Source organism: Oncorhynchus kisutch, linkage group LG11, assembly GCF_002021735.2.
Source record: "Oncorhynchus kisutch isolate 150728-3 linkage group LG11, Okis_V2, whole genome shotgun sequence".
Taxonomy (NCBI): domain Eukaryota; kingdom Metazoa; phylum Chordata; class Actinopteri; order Salmoniformes; family Salmonidae; genus Oncorhynchus; species Oncorhynchus kisutch.
Window position 1 is genome coordinate 11,363,161 of NC_034184.2, and position 26,767 is coordinate 11,389,927.

Here is a 26,767-nt window from a genome sequence, read left to right on the forward strand (position 1 = left end):
GTGGGGATTGAAAAATGTAAAATGAGAATCTTCCTTATCAATAATCACATTTATTGAGAGGACATTGACCATGCACACTATTAGAAGGAAGAAATATATAGCTCAATAACACCCTTGTTGGAGTTGGAACAGTACCGGCTTATAGTATTCTATTTTACACCACAATCAACAAAAGCAATGGAATCCTCAAGTGAAAAGTCCGATAGACTTATGATTTTCATGCTATGGTGTACCCCCTTCACATCCCAACCTATACGTGTAATGTGTCCCTCCTTTAGGATAAGTCCTGTACTGTAGTAACAGCAGTATGTACTCAGCGTCATTATCAAACAATGCACTTGTTGTATTATGAACTGCCATAGGAAGATAAAGTGACAGTATTCACAGATATACAGTTTTCTGGACAATTAATGATTTGTAGTTGCAGTATATCAGTCACTATTGGATCTTCATCTTTCAGTTACAGCAGTAAGATGAATGAATGCCAAAACGTGATAGTTTCAGCCTTTGTGGTTTAAAGATAATAGTTAATATGACTTAATATGACTGATATTTTATGATTTTTATATATCAATGTACAATAACCCAACCTTGAAATATCACAATGAAAACATTTATACTATACTCGTATTCAGATTTATAAAAAAAATATATATATGTTCTTTCCACCAACCCCTTCACGTGTGTTGGCTGCCAGTCACGTGTGTTGGCTGCCAGTCACGTGTGTTGGCTGCCAGTCACGTGTGTTGGCTGCCAGTCACGTGTGTTGGCTGCCAGTCACGTGTGTTGGCTGCCAGTCACGTGTGTTGGCTGCCAGTCACGTGTGTTGGCTGCCAGTCACGTGTGTTGGCTGCCAGTCACGTGTGTTGGCTGCCAGTCATTACTGCTAAAATCATAGGAGGTGAAAAATATGCAGATAATAGTGTTAAAACTCTTATTTTCCTGAGAAACAAACAAATGAACTTTTAAGCCTTTCAAAGACATCATTTTTCAAGCAATTCACATTTTTTTAATGAAAATAAGAATATGTACTTTCTTTTCAAGAGTAACACAAAAATGCTATGGAAAAAACTGTCCCCCTAGGAACATGGACATACAAACTCTTCACTGTGGCCATCACAGATACAAACCATTCAGGGGAAAGGCATATAACTGTAAAAGCGCCATGTGCTATCTAAGGATTCATGACCTAAATTATTCTCGGTAAATAAACCCTTAATGTTTTTGTTGTGACTCCAGTGGAATCTCTACGTTACCAGCAGGTACAAAGTAGGAAGTATAGTAACTTATTGGAACAGAATCAGTAAAAACTACTGATCGCCCACCTTCACAGAATCATACATGTCCCACTTTCACAGAATCATACATCGCCCACCTTCACAGAATCATACATCGGCCCAATAACATTGAATACCCCAGAAAACACTTCTTAGGTTATATTTTAAAAAGTTAAACCTATCACCAATATATCATAAACAAAACATCTATTCACATACAGCACTGTATACACCTACACACAGAAAAAAAACATTCAACCAAACAATAACAATAAATAAAACAAAAAGTTATCTTAAGACCACAGATTTAAATAACGATGATGCAATGTTCGAAGACTGAGTCACACAGTTTAAAAATGACTAGTGCTCTATGTGGGAAATGTTGAACATGACCTGCTAGCTGTGAAGAGAGAAGGTGATTGGCTGAGTCAAGCTGAGGGCACAGAGCTAGGGTTCAAAGGTAATTGAACACAACCAGGTGATTGGACAGAAGAAGAGTTTGACTTCAGACACTTAGAGGGTGAGGCTAGAGCCATGAGCTACAGTACAGTGTGGATGGTGGAGTAGTTGCATTGGGGCTTTTGTTTTGTAGCGAGAGTTGGGCTGAAGACAGAACAGAGATACAGTGTCCACTGGCAAATACTCTATGTGTGTGTGTGTTTAACACCTGATAGCGTTCCCGTTCTCCTCTGTGTTCCTGAAGGAGAGCGGTCTGCGGGGTGGATGGGTGCGGAGGGGGTCCGTCAGGGAGGCGGTAAGGGAAGGTGTCAGGGAGGGCATACGGACACGGGGAGCCTCGAAGGAGTTCCCTCTCACAGTGATGTGGTCCCAGCCACCCTGAAGAGAGAGAGGAAGATAAGAATAGAGGGAGAGACAGAGAGAGAGAGAGACAGAGAGACAGAGAGAGAAAAAACGAGAGAGAAAAAGAGAGAGAGTCAGACAGCCCCCCCACCAAGAAAACCTTTCCATTGAAAGTCATTGGTGTCTCAGAAGCAGGTTGGTGAGTCAGGGTTAGAGGTAAGGTTAAGGGTCTCACCCCGATGCCATAGTCCCACGACTGTCCCTTTGGCTCCATGGGCTGAACCCCCAGACGGTGACAGACTGTCCCACAGCTCAGACTGTGGCTGCCTTGCACCTTGTCAGCTATGATCCACACCTACACAACAACAACGAGAAGGGTTGAGTTACTAAACACAGTGCAATGTCAAGAAGTTCGAATTTTGAAAAAAGAGGAAGTCATTATCATTCATTACTGCCAACAACAACCACCCAGTTTTTAGATTGTATGTTCTGCTCACCTGGTCCAGAGGTCCTACGGAGACTTTGCGTACATTGTTAGAGATGTGTTCCCATGACGATCCCTGGGGGCAGCTAGGAGTCAGGCCCTGTCTGAACCACAGGTTACCTGGATGGAGAGCACCAAATTAAAATCATGACAAAAATAAAGAACAGATGGTTCAACTAATAGACGTCTGACAATAATAAAGGTCCATGTCATAGTCAGTCATGACATTCTCGTCTGTAGTACCATGTTGATCCACTGTGTAGACTGACGTCCTCCCTACAGACACCTGTTGGAGCTTCTGCCTGACTGGAGAGGGGATGTGGTACCAGCAGTCTCCTACAGGGGGCAATAGTACATTAAACAGCCAGTGATTAGAGTCTTCTCTCATCATTAGGTCCATCTCTGTGATAGGAACCAGAACTCAGAGAGAGCTAAGCTCCTCCCGAAAACAAACATTGAGCTATTACTGTAAAGCACTTTGTGACAACTGCTGATTTAAAAACAACTTCAGAAATACATTTGAGTGATTTGGCTGAACTGTTGATTAGCAGTAAGACACACAGGACTGAAAGGAGAATCCTTGGGTTCTGTCAGAGACGGTGGGTTCTGCGTGATTCTCTGACTGACCTGAAGGGCTCTGTGCGGTCACGGAGCCCCTGTAGAAGGCAGAGCCATCCCTGGCAATGGCCCACACCTGGTTTGCCCCACCAATGGAGATAGACTTAAAGGGCTGGTCTGTGCCCACATGGAGCCATGACGTCCCCTAGAAACACACGCAACCACTTCTGTTATCAACCACAATGTCTGTGTATTCATGGTGGACTTGTGTGTTGTATGTTTACATATTGTGTGTGTGTGTGACTCACAGCAGGCGTCAGTAGGGTGACTCCCAGTCTACAGAGCACGTCTCCCTTGTTACTGATGGCCCACAGAGGGATCGGCTCAACAATGCTCTGAGCTCCACAAGGGATGATGGTCACGTCACTCAACGGGATGGGTGGGACTTCTTGCCACGGCCCTGTGGTGGTCAGTTTACACTTCCTGTCAGAGGAAATACAAGGGTTGTTCAAATAGGAGTTAAGTCACACCTAGACCAGTGTACCAACAGTTGAATTAGGTGTGTAAATACTGGGCTGGAGCAAAAACATGCACTCCCTGTGGGTCCCCAAGACCAGGATTGAAGAACTCTGCCCTAGACACTGATCTAACATCAGTTGTTGTGTTTCCTTCCCCCAATGGTTAAGGTTAGGATTTAGGTAGAGTAAAGCTGATCCTAGATCTGAGCTTACGGGCAATTTTTCCCCCAGAACTCAAACCCAGGCTTGTTTAAACACAGTGGGCAGACTGAGGACAGACCATAGTGTGCTTACTAAACAAATAGTGATGAGGGAAAAGGGCGATTGTTGTGTGGTAACATACAGTACCTGGCCCATCGCCTACGACGGACAAAGTCCTTCAAGGTCTTGTGGCCATGATACGACCTGGAAGAGTACATACAGAGGGAGATCAAATACATGATAGTGACAGAAACAAACACATATCATGGCTACTTTCATGCAGGGAAAAGATTCAACTTGATATGTGATAGATAGACCAATGAATATGTATTGGGGAAGGTTAGATACACTCACGTTGGGAAATCAGCTGCATATTGCCAACCCTCTCTGTCTGTCCCTCCAGAGATACCGTAGTCAATGGCCCAGTCTGCCACCTGATAGAGACAGAGCAGTTAGCGGAACAAACTTTGTAGGACTATTTTAGTCATCTAATGGCACTCTGTGCATATTTAGTTCAGGTTCAAAAGTTATATTGTCCTGGGGTGAAATTGAAATGTTTTGTCCGGTTACTGGTACCCACCCATGTCCAATGAGGGGATGGAGGCTTGGTGTTGGCCTTGGTACACTCCTGCAGTCCTGTTGCATCACTCCACATGTAACGGTCTGTTGGGAGGCCTCTGTTGGTATATCCTGTGACTGGGTTCCACCTCTGGTTCTCATAAATGTAGACACACTTCACATCTGTCTGGGTGTAGATGTTATCTGTGCTGCTGGCCAGACCTAACAAAAACAAGAGAGGGGTTATAGTCATGAGCTGAGACAAAACAGCCATGAAACATACCCTTAAACCCTGACCAAACTGGCCCTGGGCATGCGCCTGTTGAAACATAACCTTACACCCTAACCAAACTGGTCCGGAGCGTGCGCCTGTTGAAACATACCCTTACACCCTGACCAAACTGGCCCCGGGTGTACGCCTGTTGAAACATACCATTACACCCTGACCAAACTGGCCCCAGGCCTGTTGAAACATACCCTTACACCCTAACCAAACTGTCCCCGGACATGAGCCTGTTGATTTTGTCTATCCACACTAGACGTGATCATGACACACAGGTTAAAATACCAAAACCAACTCTGAACCAACTATATTAATTTGGGGACAGGTCGAAACACTTACAGTACCAGTCAAAAGTCTGGACACACCTACTCAGATTTTTCTTTAATTTTACTATTTTCTACATTTTAGAATAATAGTGAAGACATCAAAACTATGAAATAATAAATATGGAATCATGTAGTGACCAAAAAAGTCAAACAAATCAAAATATATTTTATATTTGAGATTCTTCAAAGTAGCCACCCATTGCCTTGATGACAGCTTTGCACACTCTTGGCATTCTCTCAACCAGATTCATGAGGTAGTCACCTGGAATACATTTAAATTAACAGCTGTGCCTTGTTAAAAGTTCATATGTGGAATTTCTTTCCTTCTTAATGTGTTTGAGCCAATCAGTTATGTTGTGACAAGGTAGGGGTTGGTATACAGAAGATAGCCCTATTTGGCAAAAGACCAAGTCCATATTATGGCAAGAACAGCTCAAATAAGCAAAGAGAAATGACAGTCCATCATTACTTTAAGACATGAAGGTCAGTCAATATGGAACATTTCAAGAACTTTGAAAGTTTCTTCACGTGCAGTCACAAAAACCATCAAGCGCTATGATGAAACTGGCTCTCATGAGGACCACCACAGGAAAGAAAGACCCAGAGTTACCACTGCTGCAGAGGATAAGTTCATTTGAGTTAACTGCACCTCAGAAATCACAGCCCAAATAAATGCTTCACCAAGTTCAAGTAACAGACACATCTCAACATCAACTGTTCAGAGGAGACTGCGTGAATCCGGTCTTCATGGTTGAATTGCTGCAAAGAAACCACTACTAAAGGACACCAGTAAGAAGAAGATACTGGCTTGGGTCAAGAAACACAAGCAATAACATTAGACCGATGGAAATCTGTCCTTTGGTCTGGAGTTTGGTTCCAACTACTGTGTCTTTGTAGGTGAATGGATGATCTCTGCATGTGTGGTTCCCACCGTGAAGCATGGAGGAGGAGGTGTAATGGCATGGGAGTGCTTTGTGGTGACACTGTCAGTGATTTATTTAGAATTCAAGGCACACTTAACCAGCATGTCTACCACAGCATTCTGCAGTGATACACCATCCCATCGGGTTTGCGCTTAGTGGGACTATCATTTGTTTTTCAACTGGACAATGACCCAACATACTGTACACCTCCAGGCTGTGTAAGGGCTATTTGACCAAGAAGGAGAGTGATGGAGTGCTGCATCAGATGACCTGGCCTCCACAATCACCCAACCTCAACACAATTGAAAGAGTTTGGGATGAGTTGGACCAAAGAGTGAAGGAAAAGCAACCAACAAGTGCTCAACTCCTTCAAGAATGTTGGATAAATCATTCCTCATGAAGCTGGTTGAGATAATGTCAAGAGTGTGCAAAGCTGTCATCAAAGCAAATATATGGCTATTTAAAATACATTTGGATTCGTTTAAGACTTTTTTGGTCACTACATGATTCCATATGTATTATTTCATCATTTGATGTCTTCACTATTAATCTACAATGTTTGAAAACAGTAAAAATAAAGAAAAACCCTTGAAAGCTGTTGTATGAAACATTCATAGACATTTAGCTAGCTTGCTGTTGCTAGCTAATTTGCGCTGGGAGATAAACATTGGGTTGTTATTTTACCTGAAGAACCAAGTTCTATTTTAGTGTTCGGCAACGTGAGCAGTTTGAGAAAAAAAAAAGCAACATGCCCGGTTTGGTTTCCATATTAGTGGCTATACAGTACTTGGTTTATGTTTAGCGTATGCTTTAAATCCAGTCCAGTAGGTTTATGTTTAGCGTATGCTTTAAATCCAGTTCAGTAGGTTTATGTTTAGCGTATGCTTTAAATCCAGTCCAGTAGGTTTATGTTTAGCGTATGCTTTAAGTCCAGTCCAGTAGGTTTATGTTTAGCGTATGCTTTAAATCCAGTCCAGTAGGTTTATGTTTAGCGTATGCTTTAAATCCAGTCCAGTAGGTTTATGTTTAGCGTATGCTTTAAGTCCAGTCCAGTAGGTTTATGTTTAGCGTATGTTTTAAGTCCAGTCCAGTAGGTTTATGTTTAGCGTATGTTTTAAGTCCAGTCCAGTAGGTTGATGTTTAGCGTATGTTTTAAGTCCAGTCCAGTAGGTTTATGTTTAGCGTATGCTTTAAGTCAAGGCCAGTAGGTTTATGTTTAGCGTATGTGTAACCGATGTGAAATGGCTAGCTAGTTAGCGGTGGTGCGCGCTAATAGCGTTTCAATCGGTGACGTCACTCGCTCAAAGACCTTGAAGTAGTGGTTTCCCTTGCTCTGCAAGGGCCGCGGCTTGTGTGGCGCGATGGGTAACGATGCTTCGTGAGTGACTGTGGTTGATGTGTTCAGAGGGTCCCTGGTTCGGGGCGAGGAGAGGGACGGAAGCTATACTTTCACATTGATGCTGTTGACCCGGATCACTGGTTGCTGCGGAAAAGGAGGAGGTCAAAAGGGGCGTGAGTGTAACTGATGTGAAATGGCTAGTTGGTGGTGCGCGCTAATAGTGTTTCAATTGGTGACATCACTCGCTCAGAGACCTTAAAGTAGTTGTTCCCCTTGCTCTGCAAGGGCCGTGGCTTTTGTGGCACGATGCTTCGAGGGTGGCTGTTGTTGATGTGTGTAGAAGGTCCCTGGTTCGAGCCCAGGTAGGGGCGAGAAGAGGGACATAAGCTATACTGTTACATATGCTTTAAGTCCAGTCCAGTAGGTTTGTGTTTAATGTATATTTAGTGTGTTTACCCTGCAAGAATCCCCCTCCATAGCCGCCAGTGTAGACCCAGACAGTGTGGTCGTAGCCAACCCCCCACACCACCCCCAGACTGTTACACTCCACCAGACGCAGGTGGCCCCCCACCTGATGCCAGAACCTGCAGACACACAACGTGGGGTTGAAGACAAAGTAAGGAAAAGTATAACATTTTGAATGAAAGGCTATTCAGACAGTCAAGGCTATTCAGACAGTCAAATCAAATCAAAGTTTATTTGTCACGTGCGTCGAATACAACAGGTGTATTACAGTGAACTACTTACTTACAGGCTCTAACCAATAGTGCAAAACAGGTATTCGGTGAACAATAGGTAAGTAAAGAAATAAAACAACAGTAAAAAGACAGGCTATATACAGAAGCGAGGCTATAAAAGTAGCGAGGCTACATACAGACACCGGTTAGTCAGGCTGATTGAGGTGGAATGTACATGTATATATGGTTAAAGTGACTATGCATATATGATGAACAGAGAGTAGCAGTAGCGTAAAAGAGGGGTTGGCAGATGGTGGGTGGCGGGACACAATGCAGATAGCCCGGTTAGCCAATGTGCGGGAGCACTGGTTGGTCAGCCCAATTGAGGTAGTATGTACATGAATGTATAGATAAAGTGACTATGCATATATGATAGACAGAGAGTAGCAGCAGCGTAAAAGAGGGGTTGGGGGGGCACACAATGCAAATAGTCTGGGTAGCCATTTGTGGATCTGTTTGGGCGGTATGCAAATTGGAGTGGGTCTAGGATTTCTGGGATAATGGTGTTGATGTGAGCCATTACCAGCCTTTCAAAGCACTTCATGGCTATGGTCATGAGTGCTACGGGTCTATAGTCATTTAGGCAGGTTGCCTTCGTGTTCTTGGGCACAGGGACTATGGTGGTCTGCTTGAAACATGTTGGTATTACAGACTAAATCAGGGACATGTTAAAAATGTCAGTGAAGACACCGGCCAGTTGGTCAGCACATGCCCGGAGCACACGTCCTGGTAATCCATCTGGCCCCGCAGCCTTGTGTATGTTGACCTGTTTAAAGGTCTTACTCACGTCGGCTATGGAGAATGTGATCACACCGTCGTCCGAAACAGCTGATGCTCTCATGCATGCCTCAGTGTTGCTAGCCTCGAAGCGAGCATAGAAGTGATTTAGCTCTTCTGGTAGGCTCGTGTCACTGGGCAGCTTGCGGCTGTGCTTCCCTTTGTAGTCTGTAATAGTTTCCAAGCCCTGCCACATAAGACGAGCGTCAGAGCTGTTGTAGTATGATTCAATCTTAGCCCTGTATTGACGCTTTTCCTGTATGATGGTTCGTCGCAGGGCATAGCAGGATTTCTTCTAAGCTTCTGGGTAAGAGTCCCGCACCTTGAAAGCAGCAGCTCTACCCTTTAGCTCAGTGAGATTGTTGCCTGTAATCCATGGCTTCTGGTTGGGGTATGTATGTACAGTCACTGTGGGGACGATGTCCTCAATGCACTTATTGATAAAGCCAGTGACTGATGTGGTGTATTCCTCAATGCCATCGGAAGAATCCCGGAACATGTTCCAGTCTGTGATAGCAAAACAGTCCTGTAGTTTAGAATCTGCTTCATCTGACCACTTTTTTATAGACCGAGTCACTGGGGCTTCCTGTTTAATTTTTGCTTGTAAGCAGGAATCAGGAGGATAGAGTTGTGGTCGGATTTACCAAATGGAGGGTGAGGGAGAGCTTTGTACGCGTCTCTGTGTGTGGAGTACAGGTGTTCTAGAATTGTTTCCCCTCTGGTTGCACATTTAACATGTTGATAGAAATTTGGTAGAACTGATTTAAGTTTCCCTGCATTAAAGTCTCCAGCCACTAGGAGCTCCACCTCTGGGTGAGTGGTTTCCTGTTTGCTTATTTCCTTAGACAGCTGACTGAGTGCGGTCTTAGTGCCAGCATCTGTCTGTGGTGGTAAATTAACAGCCACGAAAAGTATAGCTGAAAACTCTCTAGGCAAGTAGTGTGGCCTGCAATTTATCACAAAATACTCTACTTCAGGCAAGCAAAATCTAGAGACCTCCTTAGATTTCGCGCACCAGCTGTTGTTTACAAATACGCCCAGACCGCCCCCCCCCTCACCGTACCGGAGTCAAGATTATTCAGACAGTCAAAGCTATTCAGACACTCAAGGCTACTCAGACAGTCAAGGCTATTCAGACAGTCAAGGCTATTCAGACATTCAAGGCTATTCAGACAGTCAAGACTATTCAGACAGTCAAAGCTATACAGACAGTCAAGGCTATTCAGACACTCAAGGCTATTCATACAGTCAAGGCTATTCAGACAGTCAAGGCAATTCAGACAGTCAAGGCTCTTCAGACACTCAAGGCTATTCATACAGTCAAGGCTATTCAGACACTCAAGGCTATTCATACAGTCAAGGCTATTCAGACAGTCAAGGCTATTCAGACACTCAAGGCTATTCATACAGTCAAGACTATTCAGACAGTCAAGGCTATTCAGACACTCAAGGCTATTCATACAGTCAAGGCTATTCAGACACTCAAGGCTATTCAGACACTCAAGGCTATTCATACAGTCAAGGCTATTCAGACACTCAAGGCTATTCAGACACTCAAGGCTATTCATACAGTCAAGGCTATTCAGACACTCAAGGCTATTCATACAGTCAAGGCTATTCAGACACTCAAGGCTATTCATACAGTCAAGACTATTCAGACAGTCAAGGCTATTCAGACACTCAAGGCTATTCATACAGTCAAAACTATTCAGACAGTCAAGGCTATTCAGACACTCAAGGCTATTCATACAGTCAAGACTATTCAGACAGTCAAGGCTATTCAGACACTCAAGGCTATTCATACAGTCAAAACTATTCAGACAGTCAAGGCTATTCAGACAGTCAAGGCTCTTCAGACAGTCAAAGCTATTCAGACACTCAAGGCTATTCATACAGTCAAGGCTATTCAGACACTCAAGGCTATTCAGACAGTCAAGACTATTCAGACAGTCAAGGCTATTCAGACAGTCAAGTCTATTCATACAGTCAAGGCTATTCAGACAGTCAAGGCTATTCAGACACTCAAGGCTATTCAGACACTCAAGGCTATTCATACAGTCAAAACTATTCAGACAGTCAAGGCTATTCAGACAGTCAAAACTATTCAGACAGTCAAGGCTATTCAGACACTCAAGGATATTCATACAGTCAAAACTATTCAGACAGTCAAGGCTATTCAGACAGTCAAGGCTATTCATACAGTCAAGGCTATTCATACAGTCAAGGCTATTCAGACACTCAAGGCTATTCAGACAGTCAAGGCTATTCAGACAGTCAAGGCTATTCAGACCTTCAAGGGTATTCATACAGTCAAAACTATTCAGACAGTCAAGGCTATTCAGACAGTCAAAGCTATTCAGACACTCAAGGCTATTCAGACAGTCAAGACTATTCAGACAGTCAAAGCTATTCAGACAGTCAAGGCTATTCAGACAGTCAAGGCTATTCAGACAGTCAAAGATATTCAGACAGTCAAGGCTATTCAGACAGTCAAGGCTATTCAGACAGTCAAAGATATTCAGACAGTCAAGACTATTCAGTTGTTAAGTGCATACATCTGATTAATCTAATATCTATTTATCTACAAATAATAAATCCATCATATAGTTTTTATCAAGCCTTTATAAAGCATCGATAACAGCCCAGAGGACGTGTCTTACATCTGGTCGCAGGGTGTGGGGTAGGGACAGGCCTCCAGGCTAGGTGAAGGCTCACAGACGAAGACGTCTCCTTTACAGGTGACTGACCAGAGGGCCTGTTTAGAGGGGGGACCCTGGATCCCCCGGGAGTCACAACACGACACACTCAGCAGGGCCAGCTGGGGGTACAGAGAGACAGTCAAAACATTCCCAGACTACAACTTATAAAGGATAGCATGCAGAGAGTCTTCATAAGCCCTACATAGAGGCAAAGTCATGCTACATAGGGTCATATAAAAGATCCTTACATCTGATGCTTTACTAAACGTGGAATAACCCTTTCACCATCCTTTATTTAGCATGACATTTCCTTATGAATAAACATATGATATTCTGTGAAAATTGAGAACTTGTACTGTGTGTCTGGTTCAGGTGTAAGACAGTGATCATATAACCTACCCAATCGTGCATCTCCAGCTCGGTGGCAGCAGCCAATCTGATAGGCCACCTCTGTTTGGTCCTCTCTGCTGTGTAGACGGCAAACGTGTGTTTGGAGTCATTCAGCACCGGCACCAAGATAGTCACCTCGTTGATGAATGCATGCAGGTACTGGATAGAGGGAGGAGAGGAGGAGGGGAGAAAAATGATGAATAAATAACGAATTACAGGTCACCCAAAATACACACACACACACACACACTGTGGCCCTCCCCTCACCTTCTTCTCCTCGTTGAAGTTGTAGTAGAGGAAGAGAATGCCATCCTGGTTTCCCTCTGGTCCTGAGAACTGCTCCAGGGCAAACCTCACGTCCACCCACTTATGGGGCTTCCAGTCCCTCCACCACTGCATGGCCCCTTTCTTCACCCATACAGACTGGGACTGAGGGGGGAGGGAGGGAGGGAGAGAAGGAGGGGACAGAGGGGGGAGGGAGGGAGAGAAGGAGGGGACGGAGGGGGGAGGGAGGGAGAGAAGGAGGGGACGGAGGGTGGAGGGAGGGAGAGAAGGAGTGGACGGAGGGGGGAGGGAGGGAGAGAAGGAGGGGATGGAGGGGGGAGGGAGAGAAGGAGAGAAGGGGGGGATGGAGGGGGGAGGGAGGAAGAGAAGGAGGGGACGGAGGGGGGAGGGAGGGAGAGAAGGAGGTGACGGAGGGGGGAGGGAGGAAGAGAAGGAGGGGACGGAGGGGGGAGGGAGGAAGAGAAGGAGGGGACGGAGGGGGGAGGGAGGGAGAGAAGGAGGTGACGGAGGGGGGAGGGAGGGAGAGAAGGAGGGGACGGAGGGGGAAGGGAGGGAGAGAAGGAAGTGACGGAGGGGGAAGGGAGGGAGAGAAGGAGGTGACGGATGGGAGGGAGGGAGAGAAGGAAGGACGGAGGGGGAGGGAGGGAGAGAAGGAGGGACGGAGGGGGAGGGAGGGAGAGAAGGAGGGACGGAGGGGGGAGGGAGGGAGAGAAGGAGGTGACGGAGGGGGGGGAGAATAGGAGGGGAAGGAGGGGGGGGGGAGGGAGAGCAGGAGGGACGGAGGGGGAGGGAGGGAGAGAAGGAGGGACGGAGGGGGAGGGAGGGAGAGAAGGAGGGGACGGAGGGGGGAGGGAGGGAGAGAAGGAGGGACGGAGGGGGAGGGAGGGAGAGAAGGAGGGGACAGAGGGGGGAGGGAGAGAAGGAGGAGACGGAGGGGGGAGGGAGGGAGAGAAGGAGGTGACAAGGGAGGGAGACTAATGAGCCTCTATACAACAAGGACAAGTCATAAACAAACTCATTTCATCATGGCAACCAGAAAAAGCATTTGCAAGCATTCAAGTTGTAAGGACGTTCAATGTTCAACCTGTTCTATGGCCTGTTCGTAGTGTTTAAAGTTGTCCATCTCTCTCTTGGAGCGTTCGCTGAGCTGCTCAAAGATCTGTTTCCGCCAGGCAGCTGTCTGGGCTGGACTGATGGACAGACTCATGGACTGGACTGATGATGACAGGGCTGGGAGAGACAAATAGACAAAGATCAAAATCTTTATGAACAACATCTGAGGAAACACTCCAGTTGCTCAACAACAACAATAACAAGCACAGGGACACTGTTCCATCAGCCAGAAGGGTGTATTCTGGTGTAATTGGAGCTGGAGTTTTGTAAATGGCTAGGCTTTTTTTGATATGCAGGAGAAATAGAATTTCAGGGCGATACAATATCTATAGTATGTGTCTCACCTGTGGCAGAGTTGAACCAGTTGAGCTGGGAGTGACAGTCCACACCACAGCCTCCTCCACTGACCCATGCCCAGAGTGGATGTTCATCCGCCCCATATGGCTCCTCCTGACACAGGGTGTAGGTGGCCACAGAGGACAGGCTACAGGTGTCAGCCGCGTCCCCTCTCACCCCAGCAGGCCCCACAGCCAGGTGAGTCTGGGTCTCTTCTAGGTCCACGTTACTCCATTGGGGGTCCCCAGGCCCTCCAGACAGGCTGGGGGACAGAACCAGGGCCAGAGGGGGAGACTTGGCATCTGCTTCCCGAAGAGAGGCCTCCTCTTCTGGGATAGAGGGACCGGCGGTGACGGCAGTGGTGGCCCCCTCCCGTTTGACCTTGCGGTCAGAGAGCATCTCGGAGATGAAGCTGTCGCTGGTGACCTTGGGGATGCGTGGTTTGGGGACGTCGGGGTCAACGGGAGGGGGATCGGGGGGAGGGGAGGAGGGACAGGCCCCTACTTCTAGGACTGCCCTCTGTGGACCGTTCTTTGTGTCTGAGTCTTCACTCATCACAGACTGTGCTCGCACCTCTCCACTGAAGAAACAACCAGCACTGAGAGAGAGACGGACGGACGGACGGAGAGAGGGAGAGACGGACAGAGAGAGGAAGAGACGGACAGACGGACAGAGAGAGGGAGAGACGGACAGAGAGAGGGAGGGAGGGAGGGAGGGAGGGAGGGAGGGAGGGAGGGAGGGAGGGAGGGAGGGAGGGACGGACGGACGGACGGACGGACGGACGGACAGACAGACAGACAGACAGACAGACAGACAGACAGACAGACAGACAGACAGACAGACAGACAGAGAGAGAGAGAGAGAGAGAGAGAGAGAGAGAGAGAGAGAGAGAGAGAGAGAGAGAAACTGATGAGAGAGAGATAGTATTACACAGAGCACCTAGCTGGCAGACAACTTAGCTAATCGCTTTATGTAGCCGAGGTTGCCCAAGCAGTGAAAACAATGTGTGTGTGTTTATGTGTGTGTTCATGTCCCTAGCCCACCTGTGCAGACTGCTACTGCTGGCGGAGGAGTGGGACCTGATGTCTCCATCTCGGGGCACGTTGACAGCCTTCCAGGCTTTACCACTCAACTCATTGGAGGTCACACCCTGACGGAAATATACTGCTCGGTCCTCACAGCTGATACCCCACACCTGGATGGGACAGAACACATGAGGCGAGAGCCAGACAAGAATCTAACATGACACTGTGTTTGTTCTCCATTACTAAACTGCCTTTTAATCATTATGAATAATTTCTTCATGAATGAATGTACAGTTTATGATTTTAAGCCCATGCCATAAGGCTTGGCTATGAGAGTCTAAGGGAACGTTATAATTAGTTGAATAAGCAGAGGAAAACGTTAAGTCATGGCTCCTTACCTGGTCGTTGAGACCCACGTTGATCATGACCATCTCCCCGATCATCCCGATCCAGCCTGAACCACGGGGGTTATAGGAGTTGATGCCACGTCTGTACCATACCTAACAGGTACAGACAGAAGATCATCAGGGAAACAGTCATGACTGAATGATTCATAACCAGAGGTAGACATGGGGCGGAATTAAAATGAAATTTGTGTTTTTTGCCTGAATTCTTCCTTTAGCTCATGTTGATCATTGTCCAGCTCCACATTAACTATCATCAATAAATTCAAATTCAGTTTTTTGTTTCATTTTTTAAGCGTCTTTGTGATTCTTCATGTAATGAAAAGTGCTATTTAAATTAAATCTATTAGTATGATTATGTCCAATAATGAAGCATATAAATTAGTTTTCAGTTATGGAAACTCAGTGGTATTATCTTACCTTGTTGTCCTTGGTGACAGCCCAGACTACGTTGTCCCCCACAGCTACGTGGATGGCCCCGGCCTCTGGGTTGGGAGAGTCCACCACTACCCAGGAGGAGCCTGACGGAGAGAGAAGAGGGGTAATGGGGCCATGAGACCATCAGACTCTTTCTCTTTCTCTTCCTCTCTCTATCTCTCTCTTTCTTTAGCTCTCTCCTTTTCGATCGCTCTCTCTGTCTCTCTCTTTGTCTCTCGCTTTGTCTCTCTCTCTCCATTACACACACACACAAACAGACACAAGCATCCTGTCTCTCTGTGTCTCTCTAACATACGCATCCACGGATACACACACTTCCTCTGTCAACCAGTCACCTCGTGGGCAGTCTCTGGTGATGCCCTCCCTGACGATGAGTTGCCCCTCCCAGAGCACGGCCCAGACAAGGTCCCCTGGACCACAGCTGATCTGCACCACCTCCCCAGGCAGAGACACCTCCTCCCAGCCATCCCCCTCTGGGCTGTGGTGGTGGATACCCTCACGAAACCACACCTAATGACCCAGATCAAACAATCAGTCAATCAAATGACTTAGGAATATATTAGAGTTGTGTACAACCTGGCAGTGTTTTGTGATCTCTGAAGATATGACCTCCCCCTCTGAGCTGTGTGTGTCTGTGTGTTAGTGTGTGTTTGTGTATGTGTTAATGTGTGTGTATGTTTTAGTGTGTGTGTTACCTTGCCCTGTAGAGAGACGGCCCACAGAGACAACCTCCCCCTGGGCTCCTCACTGATCTCCCAGCCTCCACAGCTGATGTCATTAAAGGGGTCTGGAAGGGGACCACTGCGACCCTCTGACGGGATCTGGTAACAGAGAGAGAGGTCAACACACACACACACACACACACACACACACACACACACACACACACACACACACACACACACAAACACAAACACACACATATACTGTAAACTACAGTACATGATGAGTACAATACAAGCCTGTACACTGCAGAGGTACACAGTTACATCCTGGTTGTGGCAGGTGATTATATTTCTCCAAATACACACCGTGGCCCAGTTGTCTGTGGCCTTGTACCTCCTGTAGCGGATCCATCGCCTGCGACGGACACATGAGTTCCACTTCTTGTCTTTGGTGTAGGTGGCAGGGAAGTCTATGGCATAGGTCCAACCCTGCAGACACACAGACAGACCCATTCACATATGAATCAGCATGTATAGTGAGTTCCAACGGTATTAGGAAACTGACACGTTGTTGTTTTGGCTTTGTACTCTAGCACTTTGGATTTGAAATGATACAATGGCTACGAGGTTAAAGTGCAAACTGTCAGCTTTTTAATTTGAGGGTATTTTCATCATTATCGGGTGAACCGTTTAGAAATGACTTTTTGTAAATAGTCCCCCCATTTTAGGAAACCAAAAGTCCTGTGTCAAATTCACTTATATGTGTATTAAAGTAGTAGAAAGTTATGTTTTTGCTAACCTCCCCTGATATTGGTAATGGTGAGAGGTTAGCATGTCTTGGGTGTATAATATTTGACCCTCTGTAACTTTATCACTCATCATTATTCAAGATTCATTCAGGATTATCTGTAATCACCGTAGCATCCACATTAATGTAGAAGTGTTTAGAAATATATTCTATTCTTATCTACAATAAAAGGGACTCCATAATGACACAATATGTTATTTACCATTCATTTCTACTGGGAACAAAATCATCTGAAACACAACCAAAACAAACAGCAAATGCATCCAACAATGTGTAAAGTTACAAGCTTGATGTAAGCATTGGGCGCTATCAATATGGGACCAAATACTTCACTTTTCACTACATTAATTCACATAAGTGAATTTGTCCCAATACTTTTGTTCCCCTAAAACGGGGGGACTGGGTACAAACAGTGCTGTAATCACCCGATATGGATGAAAATACCCTCAAATTAAATCTGCCAGTCTGCAATTTAACCTTGCAGTCATTGTATCATTTCAAATCCAAAGTGTTGGAGTACAGAGCCAAAACAACAACAAATGTGTCACTAAGTACACTCCATCCAAACATTTCAATGCAGATGAATTACCTGACGCATGGAAAAAGTCCAGACGGGGCTGATGGAAACATGAAATGAGGGTACAATTTTATAAATGCCGGCAGACAGTTTGTTATTTCGACATGTTGGGATCTTTTTGTCTGTAAAATTAATTATGCGAGAAATAGCAGTGAAAATAACCATGATATCGATGATATGTTGTGTGGCCCTCCCACTATGACTCGGGGAAGTATGCAGTTTATTAGGCTACAGATGAAATAAGTTACGATGAACTTCACAGGGTGGTGAAAGTGCACAGTGATGAGCTTCATGCTCCTTTCCAATACATATCGAGGTTCTTATTCTGGTGACATGATCACTCTTATGAATAATAATCTCATACTGTAGGTAGCCTGCCCACTGTATCAGCCAGCTGTTGGCTAGAGCACCAGTGCCAAGACAGAGTGGACACATTTTCTATACAATGCAACAGTTTTTGTGACAAAACCATCAGTACATTTGAAAATGTGATGGTACATGGGAAATGAATGATGGTACATGGGAAATGAATGTAAAAAGTTGTTTTTATGTGCACTACATCATCATGCACATAATTTCATCTGCAAAAAGTCAGTTTGATGGAAACATCTCTAGTGGGAAAATGGGTATATTGTTTTATGCAGATTTTAGAGTATTGGAATGAAAATCTGTCACCAATTGGATGGAAACCTAGCTAGTCTACTGTTGGAGATCACTGTATGTGAGGGGTAAGACAATGACAGAGAGGGAGGGAAGAAAGACAGAGAGAGGGAGAGAGAGAGAAGGAGAGAGGGAGAGAGAGAAGGAGAAGGAGAGAGAGGGAGAGAGAGAATTAGAGAGAGGAGAGGGAGGGGAGGAGAGAGAAGGAGAGAAGGAAAGAGAGAGGGAGAGAGAGAGAAGGAGAGAGAAGGAGAGAGAGGGAAAGAGAGAGGGAGAGAGAGAAGGAGAGAGGGAAAGAGAGAGGGAGGGAGAGAGAGAAGGAGAGAGAGGGAGAGAGAGAAGGAGAGAGGGAGAGAGAGAAGAAGAGAGAGGGAGAATTAGAGAGAGGAGAGGGAGGGGAGGAGAGAGAAAGAGAGAGAGGGAAAGAGAGAGGGAGGGAGAGAGAGAGAAGGAGAGAGAAGGAGAGAGGGAAAGAGAGAGGGAGAGAGAAGGAGAGAGAGGGAAAGAGAGAAAGAGAAAGAGAGAGGGAGAGAATAGAGATAGAGGGGACATATAAAATGGAGGAGGCAAGAGAGGAGAGAGAAAGACACAGAAAGAGAGAGAACATTCACTTCTTTCTCTGTGGGCTCTCCTCCAAAGTTCTCGTCAATGTACCAGTCCCCCTCCCACTCCCAGTTGGTCGAGGGAAGAAAGAAGCTGTCAAGGGGTTGGTGTTCCAGTCCTGTGATGTTACTCCACTGCCAGCGGTCGCTCGGCAACAAGCGATCCGAGAAGTTATCCATGGGATTCCATCGCTGAGAGAGAAAGAGAGAGAGACAGAGGGAGATATATATATATATATTTATTTGTATTATTATTATTAATTTTTTTAATTGAACTTTTATTTAACTAGGCAAGTCAGTTAAGAACAAATTCTTATTTACAATGACGGCCTACTCCAGCCAAACCCGGACGAAACTGGGTCAATTGTGCACCGTCCTATGGGACTCCCAATAACGTCAGGATGTGAAACATATATATATATATATATAGAGAGACTATTAAAGACTACCAGAACCCACTGGATTCTCCAATTACATTGAATTAACTACAGGACAAAATACAAACCCTCCAACCCAAAAAAACCTGTGGTGTTGATGGTATCCTCAATGAAATTATTAAATATACAGACCACAAATTCCTATTGGCTATACTTAAACTCTTCAACATCATCCTTAGCTCTGGCATCTTCCCCAATATTTGGAACCAAGGACTGATCACCCCAATCCACGAAAGTGGAGACAAATTTGACCCCAATGGGATGTGGGATGTGTCAACAGCAACGTTGGGAAAATCCGCTGCATTATCATTAACAGCAGACTAGTTCATTTCCACAGTAAAGAAAATGTACTGAGCAATGGTCAAGTGTACTTTTTAACCAAATGACTTGACAACAGGCCACGTATTCACCCTACACACCTTAATTGACAAACAAACAAAAAAACAAGTCTTCTCATGCTTTGTTGATTTCAAAAAGCTTTTGACTCAATTTGTCATGAGGGTCTGCTATACAAGTTGATGGAAAGTGGTGTTGGGGGAAAACATACAACATTAGAAATTCCATGTACACAACGGGGAAAAAAGCAAACACATTTCTTTCCACAGGGCCGGGGGGTGAGACAGGGATGCAGCTTAAGCCCCATCCTCTTCAACATATACAGTGGGGCAAAAAAGTATTGTCGGCCACCAATTGTGCAAGTTCTCCCACTTAAAAAGATGAGAGAGGCCTGTAATTTTCATCATAGGTACACTTCAACTATGACAGACAAAATGAGAAGAAAAAAATCCAGAAAATCACATTGTAGGATTTTTAATGAATTTATTTGCAAATTTGCAAAGCCATCACCTACAGAGAGATGAACCTGGAGAAGAGTCCCCTAAGCAAGCTGGTCTTGGGACTCTGTTCACAAACACAAACAGACCCCACAGAGCCCTAGAACAGCAACACAATTAGACCTAAACAAATCATGAGAAAACTAAAAGATAATTACTTGACACATTGGAAAGAATAAAGAGTAAACTAGAATGCTATTTGGCCCTAAACAGAGAGTACACCTTGCCAGAATACCTGACCACAGTGACTGACCCAAACTTAAGGAAAGCTTTGACTATGTACAGACTCAGTGAGCATCGCCTTGCTATAGAGAAAGGCCGCCGTAGACAGACATGGCTCTCAAGAGAAGACAGGCTATATGCACACTACTCACAAAATGAGATGGAAACTGAGCTGCACTTCCTAACCTCCTGCCAAATCTATGACCATATTAGAGACACATATTTCCCTCAGGTTACACAGATCCACAAAGAGTTAGAAAACAAACCCAATTTTGATATCACATATCTACTGGGTGAAATACCACAGTGTGCCATCACAGCAGCAAGATTTGTGACCTGTTGCCACAAGAAAACCAGTGAAGAACAAACACCATTGTAAATACAACCCAATATTTTCCCTTTTGTACTTTAACTATTTGCACATTGTTACAACACTGTGTATAGACAATATGACACTTGAAATGTCTTTATTCTTTTGGAACTTCTGAGAGTGTAATGTTTACTGCAAATATTTATTGTTTATTATCTACTTCACTTGTTTTTGCAATGTTAACATATGTTTCCATGCCAATAAAGCCCTGGAATTGAAACTGAATTGAATTGAGAGAGAGAGAGAGAGAGGGAGAGAGAGAGGGTTACAAGAACCATAAATGCATCAGGTGCAAGAGAAGCACAAACACAGGCACAGACAGACACACAGTCACACACACAGCCCACCTTCCCCCCGCCACACACACACACAGCCCACCCTCCCCCCCGCCCCACATACACAGCCCACCCTCCCCCACCCCACACAGCCCACCCCCCCCGCCCCACATACATACAGCCCACCCTCCCCCCGCACCACACACACAGCCCACCCTCCCCCGCCCCACACACACACAGCCCACCCTCCCCCGCCCCACACACACACAGCCCACCCTCCACCGCCACACACACACACAGCCAACCCTCCACCGCCACACACACACGCAGCCCACCCTCCACCGCCACACACACACACAGCCCACCCTCCCCCCGCCCCACACATACACAGCCCACCCTCCACCGCCACACACACACGCACCCTGTACCTGGTTCTCGAATGTCTCCTCCTGGTAGCGTATGGGAACATCACTAGAGTGGACATTCAGGTAGATGTGATGGTCACAGGCGATACCCCAGCAACACTGCTGCACGGCCGTCACCCTCTTAAACTCTAACACAGCATCACGACACTGCTCCCACTGCTGCCCTCTGGTGGACAAGCTGTACACACGCCCATACACATCCACTGCCCACAGCAGGGACACAGGCATGTTCAGGCCTAAGGAGAGACGTACTAAAGTAAGATGCACTGCTTTCATTTAAAAGATTCAACTGTTCGGTCTAAAAATAAGGACATTTACCTCAGGGTCAAGCCAGCAGGCCATCAGATTTGCCACCAGTGCTCCTTATAGGACACATCACTGCACTCTATACACCTCTGTAAACTGGTAATCTCTGCATACTTGTCGCAAAACCCACTGGTGATGCTTATTTATAAAACCCTCTTAGGCCTCACTCCCCCCTATCTGAGATATCTACTGCAGCCCTCATCCTCCACATACAGTACAACACACGTTCTGCCAGTCACATTCTGTTAAAGGTCCCCAAAGCACACACATCCCTGGGTCGCTCGTATTTTCAGTTTGCTGCAGCTAGCGACTGGAACGAGCTGCACAAACACTCTGACAGTTGTGGCTGCTTTGCGTGATGTATTGTTGTCTCTACCTTCTTGGTGCTTTGTGCTGTTGTCTGTGCCCAATAATTTTTGTACCATGTTTTGTGCTGCTACCATGTTGTGCTGGTGCCATGTTGTGTTGCTACCATGTTGTTGTCATGTTGTGTTGCTACCATGCTGTGTTGTCATGTGTTGCAGCCTTGCTATGTTGTTGTCTTATGTCTCTTATGTCTAATGTTGTGTTGTCTCTTGTCGTGATGTGTGTTTTGTCCTACATTATATTATTATTATTAGTTTTAATCCAGCCCCCATCCCCGCAGAAGGCCTTTTGGTAGGCCATTTGTGAATAACAATTTGTTCTTAACTGACTTGCCTAGTTAAATAAGTGTTAAATATTTCGATTTGATTTGAAATAATAAAAATAAAAAATGTAGCTAGGCTAAGCTAGGCTAGCTAGCAGGCCTGAATTGGGGGGGGGGGGGACACACACAACATAATTACACATCATTTGTACACTGCAAATCAACCACAAGAAGCCCAAAAATATATAATATTTGACTAAAACATAATAATTTCAAACCTTGCTTATATTTGTATATGACGTGTGGGAATACTTGGGAACTGATTCCTTAAACTTAAATCATGTAGAAGCTGATTTCCTGGTGTTTTAATAGTATTTTATGTGCAACAATAAAATTACAAATAAAAATAATAATGTGAGTTTGGTTATTACATTTTTTTTTGCTCTGAAAACTTGTGGGGCCAAATAAAACCACCTGCGGGCCAAATTTGGCCAGCAGGCCACCAGTTAAGGGAACACTGATCTACACTCATTGAAGTGGTTTTCACAGGTGACATCAACTTTCATCTGCATTCACCTGGTGAGTCTATGTCACCTGGTCAGTCTATATACACTCAGTGTATATTGTCTCTTTGTCCCTTTGATTGTAGCAGGCTTTAAGATAATCTTATCCAACCCAGGGGTGGCAGCGTAGCCTAGTGGTTAGAGCATTGGACTAGTAACCGGAAGGTTGCGAGTTCAAACCCTCGAGCTGACAAGGTACAAATCTGTCGTTCTGCCCCTGAACAGGCAGTTAACCCACTGTTCCCAGGCCGTCATTGAAAATAAGAATGTGTTCTTAACTGACTTGCCTGGTTAAATAAAGGTTAAAAAAAACAAGTGACCCCAAAACATTCCATCACACAGCTCTACAATGTCAAGAGATGAAACAAGAGAAGAGTCCCCTCAGCCAGCTGGTTCTGAGGCTCAGTTCACCAACCCAAACCAACCCCATAGAGCCTCAGGACAGCACTCAGAAAATCTGGCCCAACCAAATCATCACAAAACAAAAACAAAACAAAAAAAGTCTATCCATTTGGGGGTAAAAAGCCAACCTGACCTTATAATTTACCACTGTTCTGTGTAAACTGTGCCAGCTTCATCCTGTCCTATTCCTTGCCCACTGCACTAAGGGAGTGGTTCCCAACCAGGGGTACTAGGACCTATCCACAGGAGGTACTTGAGAAGAGGCAGAGCAAAATCCATTGGTGCTAAAATAAAAAGGTTGGGAACCAGGTTTAGGGGCACTGTCTATCTTGTTGTTGGGAACCACTGGGTTAGGGGCACTGTTCTATCTTGTTGTTGGGAACCACTGGGTTAGGGGCACTGTTCTATCTTGTTGTTGGGAACCACTGGACTAGGGGCACTGTTCTATCTTGTTGTTGGAAACCACTGGACTAGGGGCACTGTTCTATCTTGTTGTTGGGAACCACTGGACTAGGGGCACTGTTCTATCTTGTTGTTGGGAACCACTGGGTTAGGGGCACTGTTCTATCTTGTTGTTGGGAACCACTGGACTAGGGGCACTGTTCTATGTTGATGTTGGAAACCACTGGACTAGGGGCACTGTTCTATCTTGTTGTTGGGAACCACTGGGCTAGGGGCACTGTTCTATCTTGTTGTTGGGAACCACTGGGTTAGGGGCACTGTTCTATCTTGTTGTTGGGAACCAGGTTTAGGGGCACTGTTCTATCTTGTTATTGGGAACCACTGGACTAGGGGCACTGTCTATCTTGTTGTTGGGAACCACTGGACTAGGGGCACTGTCTATCTTGTTGTTGGAAACCACTGGACTAGGGGCACTGTTCTATCTTGTTGTTGGGAACCACTGGGCTAGGGGCACGGCACTGTTCTATCTTGTTGTTGGGAACCACTGGACTAGGGGCACTGTTCTATCTTGTTGTTGGGAACCACTGGACTAGGGGCACTGTTCTATCTTGTTGTTGGGAACCACTGGACCAGGGGCACTGTTCTATATTGTTGTTGGGAACCACTGGACTAGGGGCACTGTCTATCTTGTTGTTGGGAACCACTGGACTAGGGGCACTGTTCTATCTTGTTGTTGGGAACCACTGGACTAGGGGCACTGTTCTATCTTGTTGTTCAGAACCACTGGACTAGGGGCACTGTTCTATCTTGTTGTTGGGAACCACTGGACTAGGGGCACTGTCTATCTTGTTGTTGGGAACCACTGGACTAGGGGCACTGTTCTATCTTGTTGTTGGGAACCACTGGACTAGGGGCACTGTTCTATCTTGTTGTTGGGAACCACTGGACTAGGGGCACTGTTCTATCTTGTTGTTGGGAACCACTGGACTAGGGGCACTGTTCTATCTTGTTGTTGGGAACCACTGGACCAGGGGCACTGTTCTATAGTGTTGTTGGGAACCACTGGACTAGGGGCACTGTCTATCTTGTTGTTGGGAACCACTGGACTAGGGGCACTGTTCTATCTTGTTGTTGGGAACCACTGGACTAGGGGCACTGTTCTATCTTGTTGTTCAGAACCACTGGACTAGGGGCACTGTTCTATCTTGTTGTTGGGAACCACTGGACTAGGGGCACTGTTCTATCTTGTTGTTGGGAACCACTGGACTAGGGGCACTGTTCTATGTTGTTGTTGTGATTTAGGGATCATGCTGTGAGGTTACAATAATAACCATGATTAAAGCTGCAATCTGAACTTTAGGGGCAACCCGAAATTAGTTATAGAGTTATAGAGCTGTCATTATTTTACATTTATTTAACTAGGCAAGTCAGTTAAGAACAAATTCTTATTTACAATGATGGCCTACCCCAGCCAAACCCGGACAACGCTGGGCCAATTGTGCGCCGCCCTATGGGACTCTCAATCACAGCCAGATGTGATCCAGCCTGGATTTGAAGCAGGGACTGTGGTGATGCCTCTTGAACTGAGATGCAGTGCCTTAGACCGCTGGGCCACTTGGGAGCCTGTTCTATGTGCACTATTTCTATGCTTCCCACTCTTAAATTGAGTTTTTGCATCTTTTACTTTCGGTTTTGTTCACTAGATTAAAACAGCTGAAAATACAATATGTTTGGCTATGGAAAATATATTTTATTTGTTTTGTCACATAAACTGAAATTAGGCGAACTATTAGAATTTTAGCAACTAGGAAATGGCGGAGTGATTTCTGCATAGTGCATCTTTAATACAACAGTGCTTTGTTTACACTATTTAAACCACATCTCAGGTAGGCTGAGTCACGTGTCTTCATCACTGCCCCATATTCTAAACACTGTGGCCATTACACCATAGTCTATGTGGCATAACATAAATATAGTATGACTAATGAATAACTTCATCATTTTTATCATTTTATGAGTTTTTATGTTAAAACTAACACCCCTCCTCTCTTTTGCTTCCTGTATATTTGGCAATGTCTGGAGCGAGTGATGCTCTTCAAAGGCATAGTCCCTGTCACTAGCAATTAATTAACTGATGTAGCCAGAGAGAGACCTCTGTGTACTGTCTGAACCGAGCTGAGATAGGATCTTAAATAGCCCACTTGACTCGACAGTCTCTTTAGCGACAGCTGTCACCCACCAAGCAAACTGCAACATTGTAAGTTTTTGCGAGAATACTGTGAAAAATGAATGACATTTGTTACATTGTAATGGCGCAGTGAATGATCAACATGGATACATTGTAGATAGTACAATCTTGCTAAGTGACATATAGCTAGGCTTCGGTTGTCTTATAAAGCACTCTAAACTAGTATTAGCCAGCTAAGTGTATCACAGGTAGTCTGCTATTTTTGCATAATATAGCTAGCTGGCTGCTGCCGTCAGACAATCTACAACCGCATAACTGAATGACATTATGTTGCTTATAGGGAGGTTTACCACTGCAAAACCAGAAATTAAATAGCTTGCTAGTTAGCAGTAGCTCATCACTTACCTTGTGCTCCATCTCATAAACGGTATGGCAGTTCACGTAAATCACTGCAATTCATTCGGCATATCAGATTGAATATACAGTGATTTCACGTTTGCCACTACTCTATCTATTTACATTGCAATCGTTTCCTAATCCGAAACAGGAAGTGTTGGGTTTTACTGTAAACGCAGATTGGCTGCTGCACCAAAATGAACCAATAGCTACATTTGTCCAGTAGGTAACGCTCGTAGTTTAGTTATTAAAGGGCAGTACAAGGTATGATAGCACTGGATAAAATAATAGAATACAATCGATAATGTACTTGTCTTTCCTTACCAGTCCTGAATTTGCTTATAGCTGGTATATTGAGGAAAGTTTTACTTACAATGACTGTGATGTGTGGCCTGCACTGAATGTAAGATTCAATGTATACTTGATCCGAAAATGTGGTTGGAGGCGCCATATGAATGGTGTGACGCAATTGCGAAACCTCTGGAGGCACGCAGAGGCCAACATGAGCTCTGTACCGCATCGTCGTGCGCCTCTCA

At 45.3% G+C, this 26,767-nt stretch overlaps 1 protein-coding gene across 3 annotated transcripts; it reads right to left on the bottom strand.

Moving 5' to 3' along the window:
• Positions 1 to 30: 30 nt before the first annotated feature.
• On the bottom strand, positions 31 to 26,766 carry LOC109898946 (tectonin beta-propeller repeat-containing protein 1). Of its 3 annotated transcripts, none has more exons than XM_031835277.1 (24): positions 26,605 to 26,766; positions 21,350 to 21,582; positions 18,794 to 18,976; positions 16,504 to 16,626; positions 16,168 to 16,293; positions 15,808 to 15,982; positions 15,455 to 15,555; positions 15,029 to 15,130; positions 14,649 to 14,800; positions 13,614 to 14,203; positions 13,241 to 13,386; positions 12,139 to 12,300; positions 11,881 to 12,030; positions 11,443 to 11,600; positions 7,725 to 7,852; positions 4,420 to 4,619; positions 4,194 to 4,273; positions 3,987 to 4,043; positions 3,429 to 3,603; positions 3,190 to 3,325; positions 2,806 to 2,898; positions 2,576 to 2,682; positions 2,314 to 2,433; positions 31 to 2,114 (listed from the first exon to the last, which is right to left on the bottom strand). In XM_031835277.1, the coding sequence occupies exons 2-24, from the start codon at positions 21,572 to 21,574 to the stop codon at positions 1,938 to 1,940; spliced, it is 3,666 nt and encodes a 1,221-aa protein (XP_031691137.1). In that variant the 5' UTR covers positions 21,575 to 21,582; positions 26,605 to 26,766; the 3' UTR covers positions 31 to 1,937. The 3 variants fall into 3 exon arrangements, with proteins under 3 accessions (XP_031691137.1, XP_031691136.1, XP_031691138.1); XM_031835276.1 differs by lacking the exon at positions 26,605 to 26,766 and adding an exon at positions 26,241 to 26,427; XM_031835278.1 differs by lacking the exons at positions 18,794 to 18,976; positions 21,350 to 21,582; positions 26,605 to 26,766 and adding an exon at positions 17,535 to 18,355.
• Between the last annotated feature and the right edge of the window lies 1 nt (position 26,767).

What these genes read in the sequence shown, in the direction of transcription:
- LOC109898946 (XM_031835277.1), bottom strand. Translation starts at nt 21,574, where the DNA reads ATGCCTGTGTCCCTGCTGTGGGCAGTGGATGTGTATGGGCGTGTGTAC. An exon ending in CCCACACCCTGCGACCAGAT is followed by an intron (nt 7,853 to 11,442) that starts GTAAGACACGTC and finishes GTGTGTCTGCAG; the next exon opens with GTTCTGGCATCAGGTGGGGG. An exon ending in TCACCCTACTGACGCCTGCT is followed by an intron (nt 3,326 to 3,428) that starts GTGAGTCACACA and finishes GTGTGTTTCTAG; the next exon opens with GGGACGTCATGGCTCCATGT.